Source organism: Aythya marila, assembly GCF_965140915.1.
Source record: "Aythya marila genome assembly, chromosome: 16".
Taxonomy (NCBI): Eukaryota; Metazoa; Chordata; class Aves; order Anseriformes; family Anatidae; genus Aythya; species Aythya marila.
The window spans coordinates 14,219,824-14,242,291 of NC_139057.1; the positions used below are offsets into that span (position 1 = coordinate 14,219,824).

The window sequence follows — 22,468 nt, forward strand, 5'->3', positions numbered from 1 at the left end:
TTCATATTCCACAAAGCTTATTGCATTGATGATTTCAATTATTAAGGATTAATTAGTAAGACATTTACCCAATAGCTAGCCATCAAATTGATCTCTTTTTAGTTGAACCAGGAAAAATATCCAGTTTTAAGTCTTCATCTAGGTTAGACAACATAAGGTTATTGCTACTAGCCCTCAGATGAGGACTGTACAAACACCCGTGTGTATTATTAGGGTTATTTTCAAGCATTTTTCTTCTCCTACAAAAAAGGGAAGTGACCAGGTGAGAAGGCAGCTCTATTAAAAATTTGCATGCAAGACAGGCCGGTATATTCATAGCAGAAATAGAGAAATACACACAGCTGTCTACAAATTACTACACGAAGGTGACCCAAAGCCCGATTTATTGCTCGTTTTTATGTCTTGCTTTTATTGCTTCCAGCGCACTGGTAATCTATGCACATGGCAATACTTCAGGACTAATGGAAATCAGTAAGCAAGGTCACACGCGTGTCAAACAGTTGCTTTGCACATTCTAAAAATACTCGCAGGTCCTGCTCACTGGAACGGCACAGATCCTTCCCTGCATGGATCCTTCTGCACTGTTCCCCGGGTGCAGTCGGCACCCAGAGCTCGCTGGGTGCTGGGCGGAGTGCATCCTTCTCGCTGGAAGCGAGGCTAAGTGCTACACTCAATAGCAACCAAGTTAGAAAGAAGAATAATTACAGCAAATTTCCCCTTGGGCCATCTTCTGCAGACCACAAAAGATTTTTAAGATACTCCAAAGCAGCCTGTCTTTCCTGGGAAATACCACACATCGAAAAATAATTGTTTGTCATTCAATTAAGTTATAGCATGTAAGGTTAATGAGATAAACTAGGCAGCTGACTCAACTAGAAATGTGTGCTTGGCCCAGACCCTGTGATACACAGTCAGCTCACAGGTTATTTTTGCAGAACATGCTTATGCAGTGAGTTTGAGCCTTCAGGCTAAGCATAACGTAGTGGCAAGGACTACAGAAAAAGTGCAGCAGGTCCCCTCAGCTAGCCATGCTTTTCAGTCTAAGCAGCAAAATCATAGAAGCAGCAGCAAAGACTGCAAAACATAGGCAACAACAACAGTCTTTACAATCCGTACAGCCAGAACAAACAGCTCCTGCTATTACAGCCTCAAAGTAAAGCATCTCTGCTGCCTCGCGTCGTGACTAGCAGAGGGATCTCGCCTTCTGCACGGCTTTGTGAAGGTGGAGTGAATCTCACCAATGACTGAGTGCAGCGTGACATGAATCACGGGTAACGTGAACAAACATCAGGAGGGTGTACAACGCACTTAAAGCTGGAAGTGCTTGCACTGAAGTATCATTGAAGGAAAATGCAGTGCACGGAACAGCGCTCAGCAAAGCACGCATCTTCTGGCATTTTAACTCAAATCAGAAATTCTCCTCTCTTCCAAAAAATTAAATCAGAACATTCCATAAATAACGGAACACAGAAAGCTATGGTCTTTCTTCTGACTTCTGAGAAATTCCTGAAAATCTAATGTTCATGTGCTCAGAAAAGATTGAAAATGAAGACTGGAAAAAATAAAGACATGCTTGATATTTAAATAGAAACACAAAATCTAGCATTGAAGCTCAAGAAAAACAAGGAAATTCAAAGGTCGTAACACTGTGGGTTGTTTTTCTGTTTGGTTGTGTTTTTTTGGTCAAGCACCCCACGTTCAGGATTAGCATTTTTCAACTGCCATCTGGATTTTTTTTTTTTTAATATTAAATGTGTAAGGCAACTAAGCTTCTACCTTAAGGTCTTCATACTTTTTTGTTGTTGTTGTTTGTTTTTAAGCCAGAACAGTATACAGACAATGTCTGGTTACGATAACCCAGAAATACTTGAAGAAAATGACTTTTTCAAAATGCCCCATCTGAATGCATTAGCAATTAGAATCTCCTCAAGTTTCCATTAGTCTGTCAAAACAAGAAATAATCGTATAGCAGCTCCAACTGAAACTCTTAAAGATTGTCACATTGATTGAATTTCAGAGTATAGACTTACAAATTCGTAGTCTCCATCCTGTGGCACTTTCCAATCAGATGAATTTTTTGTCTGGCCAGACACATTCTTCCCAAAGCTATTGATTTGATTCTCCTTCTCTTTCTGCTCAAAATATTCAAGGAATGATGGTTTGGCTGGCTGTATCGTTTCATCCCTCCCTGGAAATACAAAAGAAAAAAGAAAAAAAGTTATATTTTAAAATATGCTTTCAGCTATACTGCCTTACATCATGCCCAAAAGTGAGTTCTTCTTTTTAGCACATACTAAATCATATAACACTGCTAATGTACTATTTTTCAGCAGGTTTTCAAAAGCTATTTCAGACCGTCCAGAAGGGAAGCCCAAAGCCCACCAGAGAAGTGAAGGCAGTGTTGGAGGTACTAGGCTGCAATCCATCCTTTGCAGCAAACTACCAGGTAGCCAGGCTTTGTGAGCCGCATGCTACAGGTGAACTGCTCCCAGCTGCAGCTTTCATCCCAGCTGGGCTGCAGGCATCGCAGAATACGCCAAGTTCTAAAACCAAACAGGATCATTTTACAAGCAGAAACTCATCTTTATATTTATGAATGGAATGGTACAAAAACCAGGCTTTCAAAGGCCACGTTTGCCAAACAAATTTCATAATTTGTCTTGGGTAGGAGTAGTTAAAGTCTACACTTCTCGGGCAGAAAGGATTAATTAGTTTGCTAAGCTGTTTTCTTTTTATAAACAGTAAGCTATCAAGTTGACTGTCCTGGTTTTCGTTTTGTAAGTTAATTCCTCTGAACACACTGTCTTACTGTATTACTTGAATAAGCTAAAAATATAGAGTAACAACTCAATTTTAGACCATGTTTAAGAAACTTGGTACAATGAGTAAAGATAGAAAGGGAGACAAAGGAGTCTCAATAAGCCCCTGAATACAAATACCTTGATTTTTAGGGGCAGGCCTCATAAGCCTCCCAAGCACTGTTCTCAGAGTTCACTCACACGGACAGCAGAAGTGAGGATACAGCCACAAAGTTTCAGCACAACTAGATTTACACGACTCTAATTTATTCTCTAGAACAAGGAGGAGTGCAACAAAGGGATGAACACTGGTGGCCCACTAAGAGCAAGGAGCAGTAACTCTACAATCCTGCGGGGTGAGCAGGTACATCATGCGGTTGGCAGGATTACGGATACCAGCATTAACTCTTCCCATCCTCCTTCAGCCTTCACACCACCTGAATCCCTGCTTGTGTCATTTAAGTGCCATTAGGCCACACAAAACAAGTGAAAGGGCTTCCACGGCTGAAGGCAGCAAGGCCTGGCCCCATGTTCAGAGATGGCGGCACCTCCCCGCTGTGTGGGCCCGGTAGGCGCCAGCCTCGGCTGCAGGGCACAAAGCAGCACAAGGTGAGGGGGGATGATGCTGATTCCTGGCAGAGACAGGATAAAAGCCAATCCGGGAAGAGAAGACAGCATTTAAGATCACAGAGAATCGAGCCTGAAGGACCTTCAGCATTTCCACGGGGGGATTTCTTTACTAGCTCAGCTGGCACAGCATCAAACGCTGCCCAGACTACACTCACCTAAAACCAGCCTGCAAGCTGCAGCGAGCATCTCGTGGTCTCAATCTGAACGAAAAGGCAGGCTTGCACAGAAAATATGTATTAACAGTGGTGCACCACAAGACCACAACAGCTGCAAATGCAGTTAAAGACTACTTATAAGTTAATACCACTGTGCTGCTCTTCGTAATAAAATGCCTCGCAAAAACCTGTCAGCGTAATCGAAGCGAGCACTGTGACGATACCAAGTGAAATGTTTTTGTTCCCACAAAATATGGTTCTCTAGACAGTGGAGTAGATCCACCACACTTAAAACATGTATTTGGCCAATGCGGAAACCACTGTTTTCAGAAAGCAGGATTGGGAATCAGCACCCACACAACACTTTTCACCCAGCAATTATCCTAGGACTAGTGTTAACTGAACGTGGCATCCGCATTACCAAACGCACATCTCACTCTGGGCTGTGAAATAAATTCCCTGTTGAATGCCATACAGTTGAAATAAATATGATCTGCCCTGCAGGCAGACAACCACAAGTTTTGAACTGTGGACATACACAGGGAAAACAGAGCGGTCCCGAGTGGTTCGGTAGCTCTGCCTGACGCAGAGACTCTTCCCACCAGGGTGTGCACAGAAGGCAATCACAAAGAGGACTCCTGGATTCTAAGACACTCAGCAGTGCCTTCCCCTTGAAAAAAAATAAAATAGCTACTCTGGAAACCCATTAAGATTTAATCACAGAATATTATTCTTGAATGTAAAATCGCCATCCAGTGATGTGGAACTTCACAGGCAGAGTCTGTCTGATCCTCAGACAAGTGCACAAATTCCTCGGTCAGCTATTAGATAACTGAGGAAGTTATTTTTCTACATGTTAAAGGGGATAAATTTCTGCAAAGTGCGACAACTCTTGGCAGGACATTTGGGTTGTGATACCGACAGAAGCTGGGTTCTACACACTCCGAAACATCACGATGAATCTTGAAAGAGCACTGCATCCTACTGCCTTTCCAGGGTCGGCTGAAAGTTCAAACACAAACCAAGATGCTTCATCTTTTGCACCATAAAAAGCAGGAGCAAAGACAAATCATTCTAGCCCTGGCAGTAGTTCCCTTAAAAAAAATAAAAAATTAAAAAAAAATAATAAAAAAAAAACACCAAAACATGAGCTAATATAGAATTAGTTCAAGAAAGACATCTTCAGACAGACTGCATGAAGGTCAGTCAGGAAATATCTGTGAAGGGGAGTACAGATTTGCAGTTGGGAATAATTACTGAAATACAATAGCAATCCAATTACAGCTAAGTGATAAAACATTTATTTAGAATGAAGTAAATACACCACTTGCATTCTGTTGCAGTCCAGCCTGTTTGAAGCAGGGCATAAGTTGTTCATGTTATGGCCAATCATGGCAATGTTTAACACTCACAAATTCTGTAAAAATAAAGGAATTCCTACCTGCCTAGGCTAATCTATACACAGCTTGCTGAGAGCTAGCTTAGGTCTCAAATTGAATCCTGGCTTCCTAGATAAAAAGCCACCTAAATTAAGCTTGCACTGTATGTTTTGAAAACAATTGCTTGCACAGGAGAATCTGAAAGCAAATGCTTCACACAGATGACAGTGGCTAACTCATTTTCTTTAAGACTGTTCGCTTGTACCAGAGAGTAATTGTCTCACTTAATCACACTCGTTTCCCCACGTTTTGTATTTTACCAACAGCTGCAATACTTGTAAATGTCATCTATTGAACAACCTATTGCAGCATGACCAAATTATCAAAAGCCATATCCAGCCTCTCGAGCATATGCTATAATCTACATTCAATTTTGGCTGCTGATTTTAGCACGTTAATAGACACCCACATCTGAAGTTACATTAAAAAAAAAGTTACTGACAAACAAAGAACGAAGAAAGGTAATACACAATGGAAAAGATCTAGAATACAGATCAAAATATCTGAAATTTTAGCTGCTGTTCTGATCTCAGCTGGAGTGCATATACAACGAGACTGACAGAAACGCTCCGCTCCTGGAGACGGAAACGCATTACCCAAAATCAATTATCATCCCAGCACGACTGGGTTTCTTTTTGTCAGTCTTGGCACTTAAAGCAGCGTCATCTTTCCGAAGATGATCTGCTATTAATTCAACACAAGAATCATAGCACTATGTCTTTAAGATTTTGATAACAGGCAGCCAAAGACAAAAATCGATCAGTGCTATTTGCAGTATCAGGTGCTGCTGGGATGACACTGCACTAAGCAGCTCTGTGCCAAAAAGCATTTAAGTTCCCAGGTTTATCGGGTTGGACTAAAATACAAATATTTGACAGAAAGTGAGATCACAGCTGTGGCAGAGATAAGCCTTTTATTAGAAGGTCACCCTGCAGTGACAAGAAAAGGTTCCAAAACAAACGCGTGGAGAACCCAAAGAGTTGCTTATAGGGTTGAGCCACAAGAGCTCTCTGAAGCTGCTAATGGCCTACCACGGGGATGTGCAGTCATCTTTTAGGAGCTGTATTAATTACACAAATGGAATGCCACGGCTCTGCTGGAGCCGGTCCAGCTGACTGCAGAGCTGCAGGTCTGGGCTGGCCGCACAGAGCAGCAGGAGCTCACAGGGCCACTCATACTTCGGCCTTCCAGTGAAGGACAAGCCCTCTGCAGAGAACTCCCAAGCGATGCCCGGTGTAAAGTCACGTTCAGAAAACTCTAAGAAAAACATCAACATTGTCATGGGTGAAACAGAAAAGACATGAAACTGGTGGGCCCAAATAAATGGTGAACCACAAATATCTCCGTGTATTGTGACACTAATTTTAAAGCAGCACCGTGCTCAGTTTACTACTGATTTCAGTAACTGCCCTTTCAGTACTGCAGAGACACGTCCAGCCACAAGCACCACACACGCCAGGACAGTCCTTAACCAACAAAGAGCCCAGACAAGCCAAAAGATCACTCAGGGCACTGCAAGAAGCCAGCAAGGCAGCATCAGCAAACAGCCAGTGGCCTCCAAATAACCAATCCTCTCCTTTGCCGGGCTACAGCAAGGACAAGTTTTAAGGAGTGTGAAAAAACTGTAACAACCAATGTCCTCCCTCCTAAAAGTCACCTGAATGCTCGAGGGAATGGCATAGATCAGTCTTAGAGGCTGACTGCAGCACAGAGACCTCCTTACACCGAGCACTAGAGGACAAAGGTGTGGAGAGCCTTCAAGGCATTTATACTTCCCTACGATGCTGCAGAGAAAGGGGAATGATAAAGAAGAAACAGCACAGCCAGTCACACCAGCACTGGAACAGGCTGCCCAGGGAAGTGGTGGAGTCACCATCCCTGGAAGTCTTCAAAAGACGTTTAGATGTAGAGCTTAGGGATATGGTTTAGTGGAGGGCTGTTAGCGTTAGGTTGGAGGTTGGACTCGATGACCTTGAGGTCTCTTCCAACCTAGAAAATTCTGTGATTCTGTGAAGATTTAGCTTTCTCTTCCAACAGTAAAGAATGTCACTGAAACCAAATCATTCGGTATCATCTAGTCCCAGAAATCAAAGCACTCATTTGGTTGATTTTGTCAAATTAGCTCTCACGACTCAAAATTTTCAGAAGCTCATGAGCTTCAAAGGAAACCTTCAAAAGGGAAGTGAAACTTGCACAGCCTCTCTACCTAACTGAAGGAGCTTGCTGAGTAATGAAACTATAATTTCTGCTTTTCTAAGATGATTCTTCTCTACTCAACTTGACAGCAGAAGAATCCTTGTTTTGTTATTTTTCCTCTTCAAAGTGATTGCTGTCATCGAGCCAGGGTGAGCTCTGGAGTCACAGAGCCTGTCACGAGGAAGAAACATAACCTCAGGAGCACGTTGTGTGTGCTCCTTACTCGAGTCACTTAATACTGCATTATTTAAAATACCTATTCTTGAAGCCACGGTGAGAGATTTCCTCTCTTCTCTCACAAAAACTGGAGCTACACCAGTGACTGGGAGCAGTTGGATCACACCACAAACATGTTTCGAACTACGGCTGCATCTAGCAGTAGATTTTAAAACCAGCAGCTGTACCAGGTTGGGTAAGGAGAACCCATCTTCATCTATGAAGAAGGTAATTTAAATCAACAACCATGAAGCGATGAATTCCTATACTATTAAAAAAAATTAGACATTTGGTACCAGAATACAAATTTTTCAAGATTCCAGGAAGCTGCAATCTTTACGAAGACAACTGTCCTCGACTTTGGAAGATACCTGCACTTTAAGAGGATTTCAGGAGCAACAAGATCACATTTTTTAAAATCAACTCACTTGTGCTAGGAAAGAATTACAAATGCCCTGCACAAAGCTCAGGAAGATGCACCCCTATGAGCAGGAGCTCCAAACCAAGTTCTGCAGAGACACGGTGAGCACTCGGGTTAACCGTACAGCAAGCACAACCATCGCTGCCCTTTGTCAGACGTAAGGCCAGAGAGGGTCCCCCGGGAGAAGCAGTTTCTGCTGTCATATACAGAATTATAGAGTCCCTTTCACTGAGGGATCAAGAGCTATTGTAAAGCAACTGTTTTGTTTTGTCCTTGCTGTCGACAGGCTTGCTGTTCCACTAGAGCCATAAACCCTCTCACCTTCGGTCTCAAGTTTATTGCTAGCTTGTGTACATGCACTTGTTCTTAAGAGAGCCTCAGCTCTCAGGCATTCAAAACATTAGTCTCTACACTACTTACTCACCATTCCTTGTCTTTTTTTTTTTTTTTTTTTTTTAATAGTTCTTGTATCTATTTTCATCCTCCATTTTGGTGGTTTAAATAAGCAGAGACCTTCCACTGATTCATTTAACAGGCTTAGTCCCCCATAATCTTTGTTAAGTTCCCCTCTGCCTGCTTTAGTTTGAATTATGTAACTTTAAGACTCACACTGCTCACATTTTTAGGATGCACAAAACAGTGCCCAATTATTATGTGCAAGCAACACTTCATTAATATTAAACTTTCAAATGGAACCGTAGTTTTATTTGCTTCAGGCTATTTCTCTGAGATCACAGATGAACTTTAACAGCTGGACAGCATAATTTGTACAGTACGAACAGGACTGAGTCATTTTATACAGCAGAGCAGAGAGATGCCAATTTATTCAACCAGAGCAAAAAGTGCTCCATCATTAATGAATTCAACTCATGGCAACAGAAGCTGAGATTTCCTCACATTAAAAGCAGACCACATAACACTTGATACATATTGAAGATTATGAGGACGAGCCTTCCCTTAATTACAGCCTATCTCAAATTAAATCAAAGCAGAACATGCCTGACAGGTCCTGCTATTAAGAGGGAGCTCCTAAATGACCACCAAAATCAATGCTGGGTATCATAACTGATCCTCTTTTAATGAACACAAGGCATCAGAGACATTGCAGGAAGAGCACCAGCACTCATCCGAAGCTGTGGTCTATGTAATTGAGGACTCGTTCTGAAAGGGGAGGAAATCCTCACAGTAACGAAAGCCATTAAAGACCAGATTGCCTCATTTTGGAGATCTAATGTTTCTTCTCCATAAAAATGCTGAGGAGATTATGAATTTATAGCAGCTTTCTTCCTCCATCACAGATTTTCAGGACACCTGTCTTTCACCTCATTTGCTTGAGCTGCTAATTTAGTCCAGCAGCGAACTACATTATGTGACACGGGCTGTGAGATGTGAAGGTGCATGAAGCAAGAAGTGAACGTTTCATATCCTGCATCATCTGGCTCAGGTTCTGGTGAACTGGAATGAGAAACAACCTCAGTGATGGGGCTGCACTCGTCGGGTCCTGCATGCCGTGGGCACCAGCTCAGGCTCCCCGAATGGCATATAACCAAGTAAGCGTTTGCTAACACCCTCTCTATTCATGACCTGCAAACTCATTTGCCTGTCTAGAGATAACAGAAAACAACATGGCAATGAGTATTTTTTTCCCCTGAAGCTCGAAGGACTGCTGGTGAAATGAATTTGGTTTTAAACTTCTGTGATTAAGAAATTTAACAATTTGTAGAGGGATTGTTTCCTGATCAGGAATTATTTCAGGATCAGGATTCTCTGTGCTTTATTTTGATCCAGTAGGAAGCGAGTTTATTCTCAGAAAAGACAGGTAGGCCACAGTCTGCCCATATGTGCAAATATCTATGCACATGGGACAGCCACACTGCTACCCAATCTCCTGGCTGAGTCTCCTGAAACATATTGCCTCCTGGATGCTATTCAGCACTCCGTTAGTCATACTTCTCATCTTGCTCAAGAAAAAATCCTCTCTGCTTCCTATCCCCCCGCAAACACAACACAGGGGTGCCTTATAATAAGCTGTAAGGAACAGCAAAAATAGCTGTTAAACACATACATCTCTTTCTCCAATTTCAGCATCTCTGAAAATACAAATATTAACAGACCATTAGCTTCACCTTAGAGCTCTGGCAAATACTCACGGCAATTGAAGATGGACAAGCATCCAGCTTAGATCCCAGAGTTAACTCTCCTTCGTGCTCCTTTGGTTTGCACATAACCACTGTTCTAAATGCTAAGACACCACACAGAAGTCCAGCAGTCTACCACTACTCAAGTGAAGGGGAAAAAAGCAACACACAAAAAAAGACAGTACATACAATTCCTCCCATTGATCAAAAACACTGTCCTTATGTCCACACAACTCAATATTCCTGAACAAACCAGGGTAGCTGCTGTTTATGTAAAGTTTGCCAGCAAGCCTGCTATTAAGATAAAAGTCAAAAAAAAAAAAAAAAAAAAAAAAAGAATAGCACAGATGGAAGACTTATCTGTGAGAGTCATATTCTCCACAATTGAAGAGTGGCAGTATAATGCTTCTTACAGTCAGAGGAGAATTCAATCAATGTAGGTGTTTCTATAAACAGTGCGTTATTTAAATGCATAACACAAAGAATGTTTTATGGTTCAATTATGCCTAAATGGACCCATTTATTTTAAATACAAAACTGGACATTAATAATGCTAAGGAGTAAGAAGCTGCTATTTCTACAGGGAAAAATGGAGGCCAAACACATCCGATGCCTTTGATAAAACATGGAGCTGTTCTCTCCAATACCTGCATTATCAATTTGGGTAACACACATCTACACAATCTCAGGCAACCACTGACATTAGACCACCTATAGCTATCTCAGCTACATACCAGCCATATTTTATTCAATTATAATATTAAAGCAATCACACAAACTTTCTGCCATCCATATTCGCTCTCCTGTTCATTTCAAGTTACTGTTTTATTTGAAGAATTACAGCTTAATTACTAGGGTGGAAAAAAGTTTCCAGAATCTTGTCAGTGGCACTTCTCTGGTTTAAGTTCAATTATCATCCGCTGTGTGCCTCACAAACACTCCAGGTCTAACAAGCTTACTCTGAATCTCTTCTTCTAATAGGAAATGGCCAAGTCTGCATCTCAGCTCATTTGACTTTCATTGAAATCCAATCTCCTCTTGAAAAGAAAAATATCTTTAAAAAAAGACCCAACAACCAAGCTTACCAGCATGAAGATGGTAAAAGCGTAACAAAACTGAGACAACCTGTAACCTTATTCTAAGAATTGAACTTAGTTTGTGAATGTTCAAAATAGAAAAGTCAATTAAGAATTTTCACCTGCACACTGCGTTATCAAGGCGACAGTGCCACCAGAGCTTCTGGTCTCTCTCTGCACCAGATGCTCGACAGAACATGTGCCACATTAATAAAAACCCCACACCCACAATACTTCCACCCTCTCCTAATCCCTCATTCATCTCAACCCAGAAAACAGACAGCCCAGCTCCCATCACTGCTGACAGTTCTACATTCTCCAGTGTTATTTCAGGCTTTGAAAAGGAAGAGAAACTTTAACATAGAAAATAGGGCAGATTCAAGTACGAGACAAACTAGATCCTATTTCACTTGGATCTGATCACATTACAGTCCAAGGAAGGCAATGTGTTTATCTGCTTTATTATAAAATTATGTTCCATTCTTTAAATTGAAAAGACAAACTCAGGCCAAGTTTCCACTGTCTAAAGACCTACAGCAAATAAAGCAGAAAGAGCAAGGAAGAATAAAATACATATATGTATGCAGCAGTATTTTCTAGCACTATAAACACTATATATTCTCACATAGAATAATTAAAAGATATGATTGGAGACATATTCACAGCTCAAAAGTCACTCCAGCTCCCGACCGCAATGGAAATGTCTGTTACCACAAGTGTTTGTTCATCTACAGTCCTTCAGCTACTTCCAAAGTTTTCATGGAAGAGCTGAACTGCAATCTGTAAGTGATCTGCTAGCTATCAATCTGCAAGTAAAACGTGTCACAGCACAATTTACTATCTGCAGTTTCATGCAATCACCGGAGTGCTTTCAAAATGCATAGCACAGTGTCATAGTGACATTTTTAATGCTGCCTGAATATTTATATTGAGTGTCCAGAGAAAAGCCAAGCAAATGGAAGAATTTAAGCAAACAGAATTACAGCTCTGACTACAAAACTAACAAAACTTTCCCCTACAATGTAAAATACTAGGGTTTCCTCTGGGCCTGAAAAGTCATGAGCTGATTTAAGCAAGAATCACTTTCAGGGCTATGAAAACTTGTTTGTTTGAGATTTCTAACACAAGCCTATCTAAAGCAACACATTTCAATGCCTCATAAATATTTTTTACGTTACAAAAATAATGTGAAAGCAAACTGTTGAACACATGGATTTATTTGTTTACTTAAATTAGGTGGAAGAGCTAGATCACCAGCTCAGAAGCTTGCCATTAAACGGCCCTAGCCACCTCGGAAAGCTAAGTTCTCCTACTAATACCACGCAAGACAAATCTGTACTTCTTTATTGACTTAAAACAGGTTTTACTGTGAGTCATAACACAAGCTGCCAAGTGAAACACAGACTTCTTTAAAAATATGAAACAATGAAGCTTCTTCAAACTCAGCGGCTTCCAAACACCACCATAACTTTTATGTTGAGGATTACAAAAACTTGCTCCAGAGAGCTCTGCAGCAGGCAGATGAGCTTTGCAGTTAAATCAATTTAACTGCTTGTTAAGCAAGTATGAACATGGGAATGTCTGACAGATGGAGCTAAAGGCAATTCACACGAAGGGCATTTGCAAGCTGCTAAAAGACACTGTTCAAGAAACAATCACAGAACTTCTCTGTGTGGAAACAATAATTTTAGCATTATGCTGCTGCAGAAGAAGGAGAAGGTGTTACGAAAAAGTTACGTTTTAATTTGGTACAATCACCTTCATCAACGCCTGATTTTTTGTGATCGAGTTACAAGTTATAAAAGCACATCTGAGCGCAGCTGGGTTTCCTTAGACACTGCTGTGCAGATCCTCTCACCAGGGACGTGGTACCAGTGTCGGGCATCACTTGCTCCTGGGATCCCAAAAAGCCTCCTCCAGAAGGCAGAGCTGCTCAAGCACCACCACTGCATGCCTGGCTTTGAACACTGGCACGCAGGAGTTGTTGAATTACAGTGTTTTAAAGAAGGCTGAAGTCTAAGGGGGTTAAAAGAAAAACTCAACTTTCTAGTCACAGCTCTGTATTTCTTAGAGCTTGTTCTGGAGCTCCCTCCTGAGGCTAGATGCTACGCTACGTAAGCGTCATCATTGCTACACTACATAACTGCAATGTCTTCGTAACTGATTCTGCTCAAAATGAGAGCATGTCCTTGTAAAAGAGATTATCAGAGGTGTCTCCTCAAAACGCTGTACCCTAGTTTGAAGAGAGAAGCAGAGCTTTTGAGCTACAAGCACTGCAATCTCACAAAGACAGGAAGAAGACAAACACCCATTAAACAGAGGGAGATAAATCCAAGAGGTGCTTCACTTACACAGCTTTGACAGCCAGTACAGGGGCACCACTGACGAGAATACCTCTGTCGTTATGAATCATGACGTGGAACAGCACAAACTGTTTCTATGTGTAAAGAAACAGCAATTTCGTTTGATTGAAGGCTGGTAACACACCCCACTCTCTTCGGGTGACCCATACAGTTATTTTAAGTATCTACCTGCTTTCTGATAGAGTTATTCCACAAAACCTGATGACATTACTCCATGGTCTCTGTTGCCACAAGCTGCTACATGGGCTGACACCTCCATTTCTAAGACATTTCTACAGGGCTGAACCGGTGTTTGCCAAGGTTTGCAAAATTCTTTAAACAGGTTCCACTGAAATTTCTGTCTGCTAGTGGAAAGCAGGATCCTTCCACAAGCTCTAGAGGGCCCCCACATGGAAGAAGGTTTCAATACAAGATTTCCTGATAAAAGGATTTTTCCCACACTCTTGCTGAGAATTTTTTCCTCTTCCACAGTAGCTAAAGCTTAAACATCAGATAGCCAAAGAAGCCTTTGGAAATAGCACAAGAGCCAAAAGAACAAGCCTTGCCTATTTGCAATCATATTTTACTGCTACCAAGACCTCACTCAGCACTTTCCTCAGTCCTTGAAAAAACATCCGTCCTGGCCAGCTCAGTCATCTATGACTACCTCTGCCCTGATACTGTTGAGATTACCAATTCTGCAGGAACACATTTCTATGAGAATTCATAATTAAGACAAGATTTTTTTTGTTCTAGTTATGCTTTTCCAAGGAGATTCTTATCATCGTCTCATTAATCCAAGAAAGATTTTCAACCTTTTTCCAAGTCATGCTCTTAGGTCTTGTGCAGACTATCAGCAATCAAAGTCACATCACATTAAATATTACTTTCTACAATAGGGCTTGTAGTTTTAGTAAGATTTTCTATTTTAGGATGGAACGGATTTCAACTTGAGTGTCTCAGAAGAGCCACACAGTTTATTTGGTTGTCCTTACTGAACCTGTCCTTAGCAACACTAAAAAAAGTCTACAGATGCTGGCTCTTCCCACTGCATGCCTTGCTGTGTTTGGAACGTGTAAGGTATCTGTCATTTCATAAGTGAAGCCCTTTATGTGTTGCATTGATTTCCCAGTAATTCTGTAGAAGTTAAAGATGTGTTCTTACTTTTCATGGTGCCCTCCTCTTCTTCGTCGTCTGTGTTTACGACCATTGTGCCCAGCTGGGACTCCAAGGTGCCATCATGTTCTATCATCGTATTGGCTCCATCACCCAGTGTGCTGACAGCTCTTATGGTATTGGTTTCATCTCCACTCGCCCTCACCATAGTACCTGAATCAGTTTCATCTTCTTCCTGTACAAAGATGTCATAAATACATTTTTATTGATGATGGTCAAGTCCTGTGAAGAGTGGCTGTATTCACAGATACTGGCAAATCTTACTAATTCAGAGATTTCGACAAATATACATGGAAACCAGTGACATTTTGGTTCATTAACATAGATAAATAAGAGAGCACGTAAACAATCAGCAGAAACGTCTCAATACAACTGGTATCTCATTCCTGACCTGCTGACCTGTCTCTAAGTAAATTACAATACTCATTCAGTCATTTACGTTTCTATTCATGCTGCCAGTTGCATCGGTTGACCTAAAACCCCCATGTCAAGTGATACAGTTCACCAAATTATGAGTTATTAGACTGCAACAGTTCTGTGTCTGTACTGCACATGACTCGCCAATGGAGAGTGACTACCCTATACTTCAGAACTGTCTTCAACATTTGGGTAGTTTTATTCCTGTAACATTCAGAAGCACTGAAGAAAACTGAAACAAATTTGCAAATCTTTAAATTAAATAAATTATCAAAGTCCAGTCTTTTTTTTTTTCAGATAAAAATTCTTTCTTATTCTTCTATTTGTTAACAGATAATTGATATTGCAGAAATTTGAACTAATGCTGTCAAAGCTCAGGAGGCAGAATCTTTAAGAAAACACAAACTTCTGAAATAAATTGTGGTAGGACAGCTTCTTGGAAGATACCTACATTGGCCAGAGGAAGTAGTTTCGCTAGGCTATGTCCCTCAGTATCAATTATGGCTAGAATTTCATGAAGACTGAGGTCAGATTTACTACAATCTATTTAGTTTCCTGGAAATGTGCGCCTGGTATCCCACAACAGCAATAGAAATCACCTTCTAGGTTTATAGCAGGGCTATTTATTAAATCTCATAAAATCTTTCTAGGCTCACCTTGGAGCTAAATATTTTAAAAAATATATTATTATTATTTTGTTGTAGGTACAAAGTACATGGTTCTTTAATTTATATGTGACCATGGCCTTACTGGTCTTAATTAGTGTTAGAAGAAATACACTGGTCTAGCCCCAGAAGCCGTAATATTCCATCTCAATGTCATTATCAGAAAGAAGCACACCCTTCCACATCCTGGTGTTGTACGCCTTTTCTTTGCTCTGTCGAGCATGCCTATATAATTAACTTCCCAATCTCAAAACGAATAGCAAGAGGAGGAAAAAAACTACACAAGATCTTAATGGAGGAAAAGTATATTTTATGTGGAGATGAGTGGGTGAGAGGAAGCATTAAATTCCTTTGCTACACATCATTTAACAGAACAACAGCAGAAATTTCCATAGCACTTGGGAAGCACTTGAGAACGCTCTCCTGCTAGCAGACACAGAATACAGAAGCTTCAGGAAAACACACGCACCCCGACAGAGACCACTCAGCTCCACTACAGAGACACCATCTCTCAGCAACGAGACCCCAGACCAGTCAGAAACGAAGGGGAGAGAGTCAGGACAACACTCTTATAGCCAACATCATGGCAAGGTGACCAATAAAATTACTTCCACACTGAATAAATATGCAGTCCTAAACTGGAAAACCAGATGAACAACGTATTAGGTCTGTGTTTTTCTGTGCAACATGCTATTCATGGCCAACCTCTGAAATGGACTGTGGCATACAATGCCTTCTGTTGCCCATTTCATTTACCCAGATTGAAGCAAGCAGAGCCTCAAAAAAAAACAAAAAAAAAAAAAACAAGGAAAGAAAAAAGCTTTCAACATGCTTTCCATATTCACATGCTGTAACCATTGAAACAAAGCACCCAGAATGTAAAGTCACAGCAATTCCCTCAACACTTGTCATGCCCTCACCTCGTATTTCTGTCGGTTGTTCTTGTGTAGTAGAAAGTTTCTATAAGGGGGGTTCTAAAGCACAACAACAGTAAAACAACGTAACGTACTCAGAGCATAGTGCATCACAGGTATCATTTTATACTAGGAGAGCAGTCTAAGACCTCAATCTACAATGAAAAATTCTCATTACTTCATAAAGAATATTATCCAATTAGGAACCTGTATTAAAGCCTTGCATATGCTACTACGTAATCACATTCAATTGCAAGTCTTCAGCTACACTTTGAGCTAATTAAGTAAGGTAAATATTAGGTGGACCATGCTGACTGTCCCACACGAATGCAAAGATTGAGCAGGGTTCAAGCATTAGGTTAAGTAGTTTTAAAGTAGAAAACTAAAGAACTAAGTCAAATCCATGGGCAATTGAACAAAATTTAAAAAAAAAAAAAAGCAGCTAAGCATTGTGCAAGGACTGAAAGTTTGAACTTCATGTACTGTTGCTACTAAATACTCACTGAATTTTCTTCATCTTCTTGATCTAGTTCACGCTGTTGTGCCTCTTGACGTTTTAGCTTGATATCCATTGCTTCATTGATCAAATCTCGCAGAATTGACACTCCTTTGGCACTTTTAACAAATGGGTGCTACAAAACGCATTAAAAGTTAGTAAGCACTGCACCTGAACCAACAGTAAACACTGCTACAACGGCCCGCTTCCAATCAAAATTAACATTCAACTTAATACCTTACTAAAATTAAATTAAAAAATCAAATATTCCTGTAACACAAGAGGGAGCCTTCCACCCAAACAAGATCCCACTCTAAAGGCACTTAATGCTGTGAAATCTTGGGCTCATTCCCCTCCCACAAACACTACTTACTCCTTAACAGCTTAGCTGTATACAGCCAGTTTCATAGAATGCCATACCTGTACCATTCTGAGCAATTATGTTCATTTGTGCCTCTCCTTTTTAGTGTTTTAAGAGACAGTCACTTGGCAGCACTGATAAGAATTTGAAGGCAACAAAAAAAAAAAAAAAAAACACCTCCAGAAAGACAGTAAGCTGAAATCAGACTGGTTCTTGGGGAAGAACTGAAAAGTTGAAGTTGGCTGTAAAGTTAATCAGCTATTAGTGAAATCTGTAGTGCACAGGATCACCCAAGAAATGAGACCAGCATCTCAACAGGCACAGCACTGCCTACACTAGCAGCCCTCTCTAGTGCTTTATGTTCTTGCAAGGAAAGGCAGACAGACCTGCAGAAGCTGTGTTGCAGTGGCACGCTGCTCGGGGCTCTTGACAAGACACTGCTTCACAAAGTCCGTGAAATTGTCTGACCAGATCTCTGGTTTCCGGAACGTTGGAGGCGGATTGGTAGGAATCATGAAAATTGCCTGTAAATGGAAGAATATTCCAAATATTCCAAAGTTTAAAACCTCCTAGCATAAATGCACACAAATATACACAGGTGCTAAAGAATGACTGACACTTCGAGTTCGCTGCTTCTGCAGAGTTTATACCAATATTATACATAAATTTGCTCAAAGGGGACACAGAGCAACAAATCAAACTTTTCTCGCTAGGTGCTTACACTTCTGTCTGAGCCATTATATGCCTCAAGAGGCATCAATCTGCCATTTTTAAGTCTTCAAAAAAATTGTGCTTGCATGCAAAAAAAAATAACTGGAGAATATATAGTTGAAAATCTGTTTCTTCACACCCAACATAGGAAGATGCAGCTATGTTTTGACAGAACAGGATCATGATTTTCCTTTCCATGCAGGTTCTCCCTCCCAAATAACTGTTTTTCATTTAATCTACAGTACAAACAGCTGACAGAAAATAAATCATTTTCTGTAAATTAAAAGCAAGATGGCATGTTGACGTTTTATTCAGCCAGCTATAATAGCAAATCATTTCCACAGAGCAATACATATTAAAAGGCCACGGTCCTCACCCTCATAGGATGAATGTCTGCATATGGTGGTTTGCCTTCAGCCATTTCTATTGCAGTGATTCCCAGAGACCAGATGTCTGCAACACAATTATACCCAATTTCTTGAATCACTTCTGGAGCCATCCAAAATGGGGTTCCTATAACTGTGTTCCGTTTTGCCATGGTATCCTGAGAAGAAGAGTAAGATAAAGATCCAGACAAAGGCAATTGTATCAGCCACAAGCATTCGCTAATGAATTATCATGCTAATTATCTGTCACTTGCACGCACATATATTACTAGATTAAGCAAGACCGGGATATGGAGGACTGCAAAGGGAAATTGAAGCATGCTTACAGAAGTTAGACATGAACTGAAGCAAACAGCAAATGTTATCACAAACCATTACTTAGGTACAGCAGCTTCCAGAGGAACCTCTGCTCTAATCTGCTTCTGTTCTAGTGTCCTATTATGTTGATGCAAAGTTCTAGAAAGCAGTTTAGAACGCCTTAAAGTCTCCACAAGCACATAATACTTATATGCAGTTTAAAAAGAGAAAGTGTACACGGTCATCTTAGTTTTACTTACTGTAAGCTGTCCTGCCACTCCAAAATCTGCAAGTTTAGCATGTCCCTCTGTATTTAGCAATATATTTCCAGCTTTGATGTCCCGGTGTATTTTCCTCATAAAATGCAGGTACTCTAGTCCTTTCAGTGTTGACTGCACTATTGTGGCAATTTCCTCCTCTGTGAGCTAAAGGAAAGAAGAGTTACTATCAACCTATCAGTTGCTGAGATAGAACACAATCGTGTTTCAGTCAGTATTTCCCAGAGATTTACTAATTGGCATTTAATTGCCTTCATTAATGGTTGCCATACTGACTAATGGAAAAGTCCATGTGTTTTCAGTTAGCGATCTTCAGCACTAAGTAGTTGAGTTAGTTTACAACCAGCATACATGTACACACCTACCACAACCCCCTCACAACTTGTAATTCTTACCCTGCGATAGCCATAAGTAAGGCAAAGTAGAGTGTGCTACTCAGAATCAGTCTGGGTTTTCAGGAAAGCCAAGGTAACATCTTAACAAAAACTCTGATAAGGGTTTACTTTATCCAAATAACCAAAACTTGATCAATATAACCAGCTTCCTCGTTTTCAGGGGAACAAAGGGCCTGCATCTCAGGTGGCAGCCCCTGGCTATGTCAGGCACTGAACAACACCTCATGAGAGTTATGCCCAGAAGGCAGTGCACACACTACTTAGCCTCCTCAAGATGCCAGACACCCATCCTTCCCGTTTGTAACATTCAAAGGAGAAAGTACGTACAGTTTTATTTCGTAATCGAATAATATCGGACACGGATCCAGCACCGCAGTATTCCATGACTATCCACAGGTCTGTGTTCTTAAAGTAGCTGCCGTAATACTTCACCACATGAGGGCTATGAAATGTGAAAAAGGGAGAAGAAACCAAAGGGTCAAATACTGACCAGCACAACTGAAAAATCAAAAGCAAAACACACTGCTGACTCCCTAAGCAGGCTTTAAAAATTCAGAGTCAAAGTGCCACTGAAACCCTGACCAAAAGCGTTCCAAACCAGTCTGAACTTTCACAGGGCTACTGCAGTCCTGCCAGGCCTCTTCACTGCTGTGGTGCTCAACCAACCTGCCAAAAAGTCGATTCAGGGAGTTAAAATGTCTGAAAAATGAGTCCTACAGAAATACGGAAGGGCTAGCATTCAGTCTTGTTTAGCTCCCAGAACCAGATTAATACAAGGTCAGTACCACGGTGGGCAAGAAGGCAGGGCACCAAGGGAATGAGAAATGGACCACAGCAGTCCCTAGTAAAGTTGCTGCAGAGCATTTGCAATCAAATGGAAACATTAAATAAGGTCAAAAGTTTGCTAGAAAATAGCTATGGGGTTTCTTAAGAGGAATATTCCCCCGTTACCAGATACACTTTCTTGTCTCTACAATTTAGTTCAGGAACGTGATGTATTGTAGGAATCCTGTACAACTTAAACACCCTCATACAGTCATTTGTCAGAATGCCCAAAAAGCAAACAACCTGACTATAGTGTACTTCGTTAGAATGACCATCTGCCCTTTGGGAAAGGCAAAGCTAAAAACTAACAGAAAGAACCTTTCTGATTTTGGGGGATGAAAGTTAAAGAATAAAAGTGCACTTACTCTATTCCCTGCCAAATATTTCCTATTGAAGAAATGCAAGACCAGCAACATCAAAAAATCAGTGCCCCTTAATGTTTGCACAGAAAATCTGATGTTCCTTTGATTCGCTCCCTCTGCTGTTCATAACTGTAAAATCTCATTTTAGGACTTACACTGTTAATATTTAATTTCTTTTTAAGGAGACAGCTATTAATGCTTTCCAGGTTACACAGTAAGACTTTTCAAGAACAAATTCTTTAAAAGTTTCATTTCGTTAGCTGCCACCAGTCATCTTCGTTTAAAGATAGTGAGAGTGAAATGCAATAGAGTGACTGGGACCATAGCTTTATGTTGCTAATGAGTTATTTTAAATGGTTTTCTCTGCCTGAAGTCTATCAGAATAGCATTTCATAAGGCTAGACTCGCAGTATCAGAAGAAATTTGTATATTTTATACTTCCAGCCTAGGATACACTTTGACAGGGGGTCTTCTGCACCTCCTGGTCTTATCTGGCTAAGCTCATAAAACATCTTTTCCCACAAGAAACATGCAGAAACAACCCAGAGAGTCAAACATCAGCCCATAAGTTATTCTGAGCATGCTAACGTGAGCAGACAGCTTGTAACGCACTATAACCCACACGGGCAGAAAGTGGCCCTGTGAAGGACAATGTAGATGATGCACATGCAAGAGCAGTCATGCATTAGTGGCTCTCATCCACATGCCTCTTAAAAAAAAAAAAAAAAAAAAAAAAAAAAAGAACATAAAAAAAACAGCAAAACCAAACTCTTCTCCTAACCATTTCTATGTCCACACCAAAACCTATGTGTAACTCATTACCCCTCGGACATGGGAACCGCTGCTCTAACCCACAATCAAGTTACCACTGCTCAACGAGTTACAGCACGTCGGGACAGCTGCAGTAACTGCTCACACACCCCGCTCGTTGCTGGCAGCAAGCGCAAGGTTATTTCACTTAGTTAGCTTAAGGCTCTCGCACTGCAAGCTTAATTTTCGTTGTCTTACCTTTGCTTGAATTAACACTACCCAAATGGTGGGTTAACATGACTCAGTTGATACGAGGTAACTTGACCGTACAAGTCCAGCCTTTTAAAAAACATTTAAGGCAACATCATCGCTTTTATGTGATTAAATGCCAGATCACAGGCAATACTTTTCTTTGCATACTGATGATAGGTTTCACAGAATACATTTACCTGTCACATTGCTGCATTATGGATATTTCCTTTATAATCTCTTGCAGGTCAGATTCCACAGGAACTTGTTTAATTGCAACAACTTGACCCGTTTCTTTATGAATAGCTTTGAACACGCTGCCATAGGAACTATGAAACACAATAGCAAACAATGAAAACAATGAATAAAAGACTGTTTTAAAAATGCAAATGTTACGCTTTTCACAAGTGTGTACTTTGGGGGAAAGAACAGTAATACCTCCTGCAACAAATATTTTTACATTAACTTAAACAGTCTGTCCTTAAGCTTGTGAACACTATACATGTAACAGGGTGCTGAGATGGTCAGAAAGGAGACAATCATCGTTATGTACCCATAGATTTGGAAGGGCCTTTGACACAAATCCAGCCAAAGCAGCATCTCTTTCTCCAGCATACGGTACCAGCTAAGCAACGCTAAGAACAACAGCTCTGGTCAGAGAGCTCTGCTAGCTCTTGTCAGATATAATTTGTCTTATTTCCAGCTTCTTTGCTTACAGCAGCCAGGCAAAATTCCTACTCAGTTTTTCAAATGAACTGCTTAAGGTGGCAAACAC

General features: G+C 40.8%; 1 protein-coding gene across 1 annotated transcript in view; it reads right to left on the reverse strand.

Moving 5' to 3' along the window:
- Positions 1–22,468, reverse strand: part of STK4 (serine/threonine kinase 4) — a 46,130-nt gene that overhangs the window by 21,349 nt on the left and 2,313 nt on the right. The window contains exons 3-10 of the mRNA XM_082773575.1: positions 21,894–22,022; positions 19,835–19,949; positions 19,095–19,259; positions 18,528–18,695; positions 17,827–17,964; positions 17,087–17,215; positions 14,576–14,762; positions 2,031–2,188 (exon numbers count right to left, since the gene is read on the reverse strand). Of these exons, the coding sequence (XP_082629701.1) occupies positions 2,031–2,188; positions 14,576–14,762; positions 17,087–17,215; positions 17,827–17,964; positions 18,528–18,695; positions 19,095–19,259; positions 19,835–19,949; positions 21,894–22,022 (1,189 nt within the window). The remainder of the gene's footprint in view (positions 1–2,030; positions 2,189–14,575; positions 14,763–17,086; positions 17,216–17,826; positions 17,965–18,527; positions 18,696–19,094; positions 19,260–19,834; positions 19,950–21,893; positions 22,023–22,468) is intronic.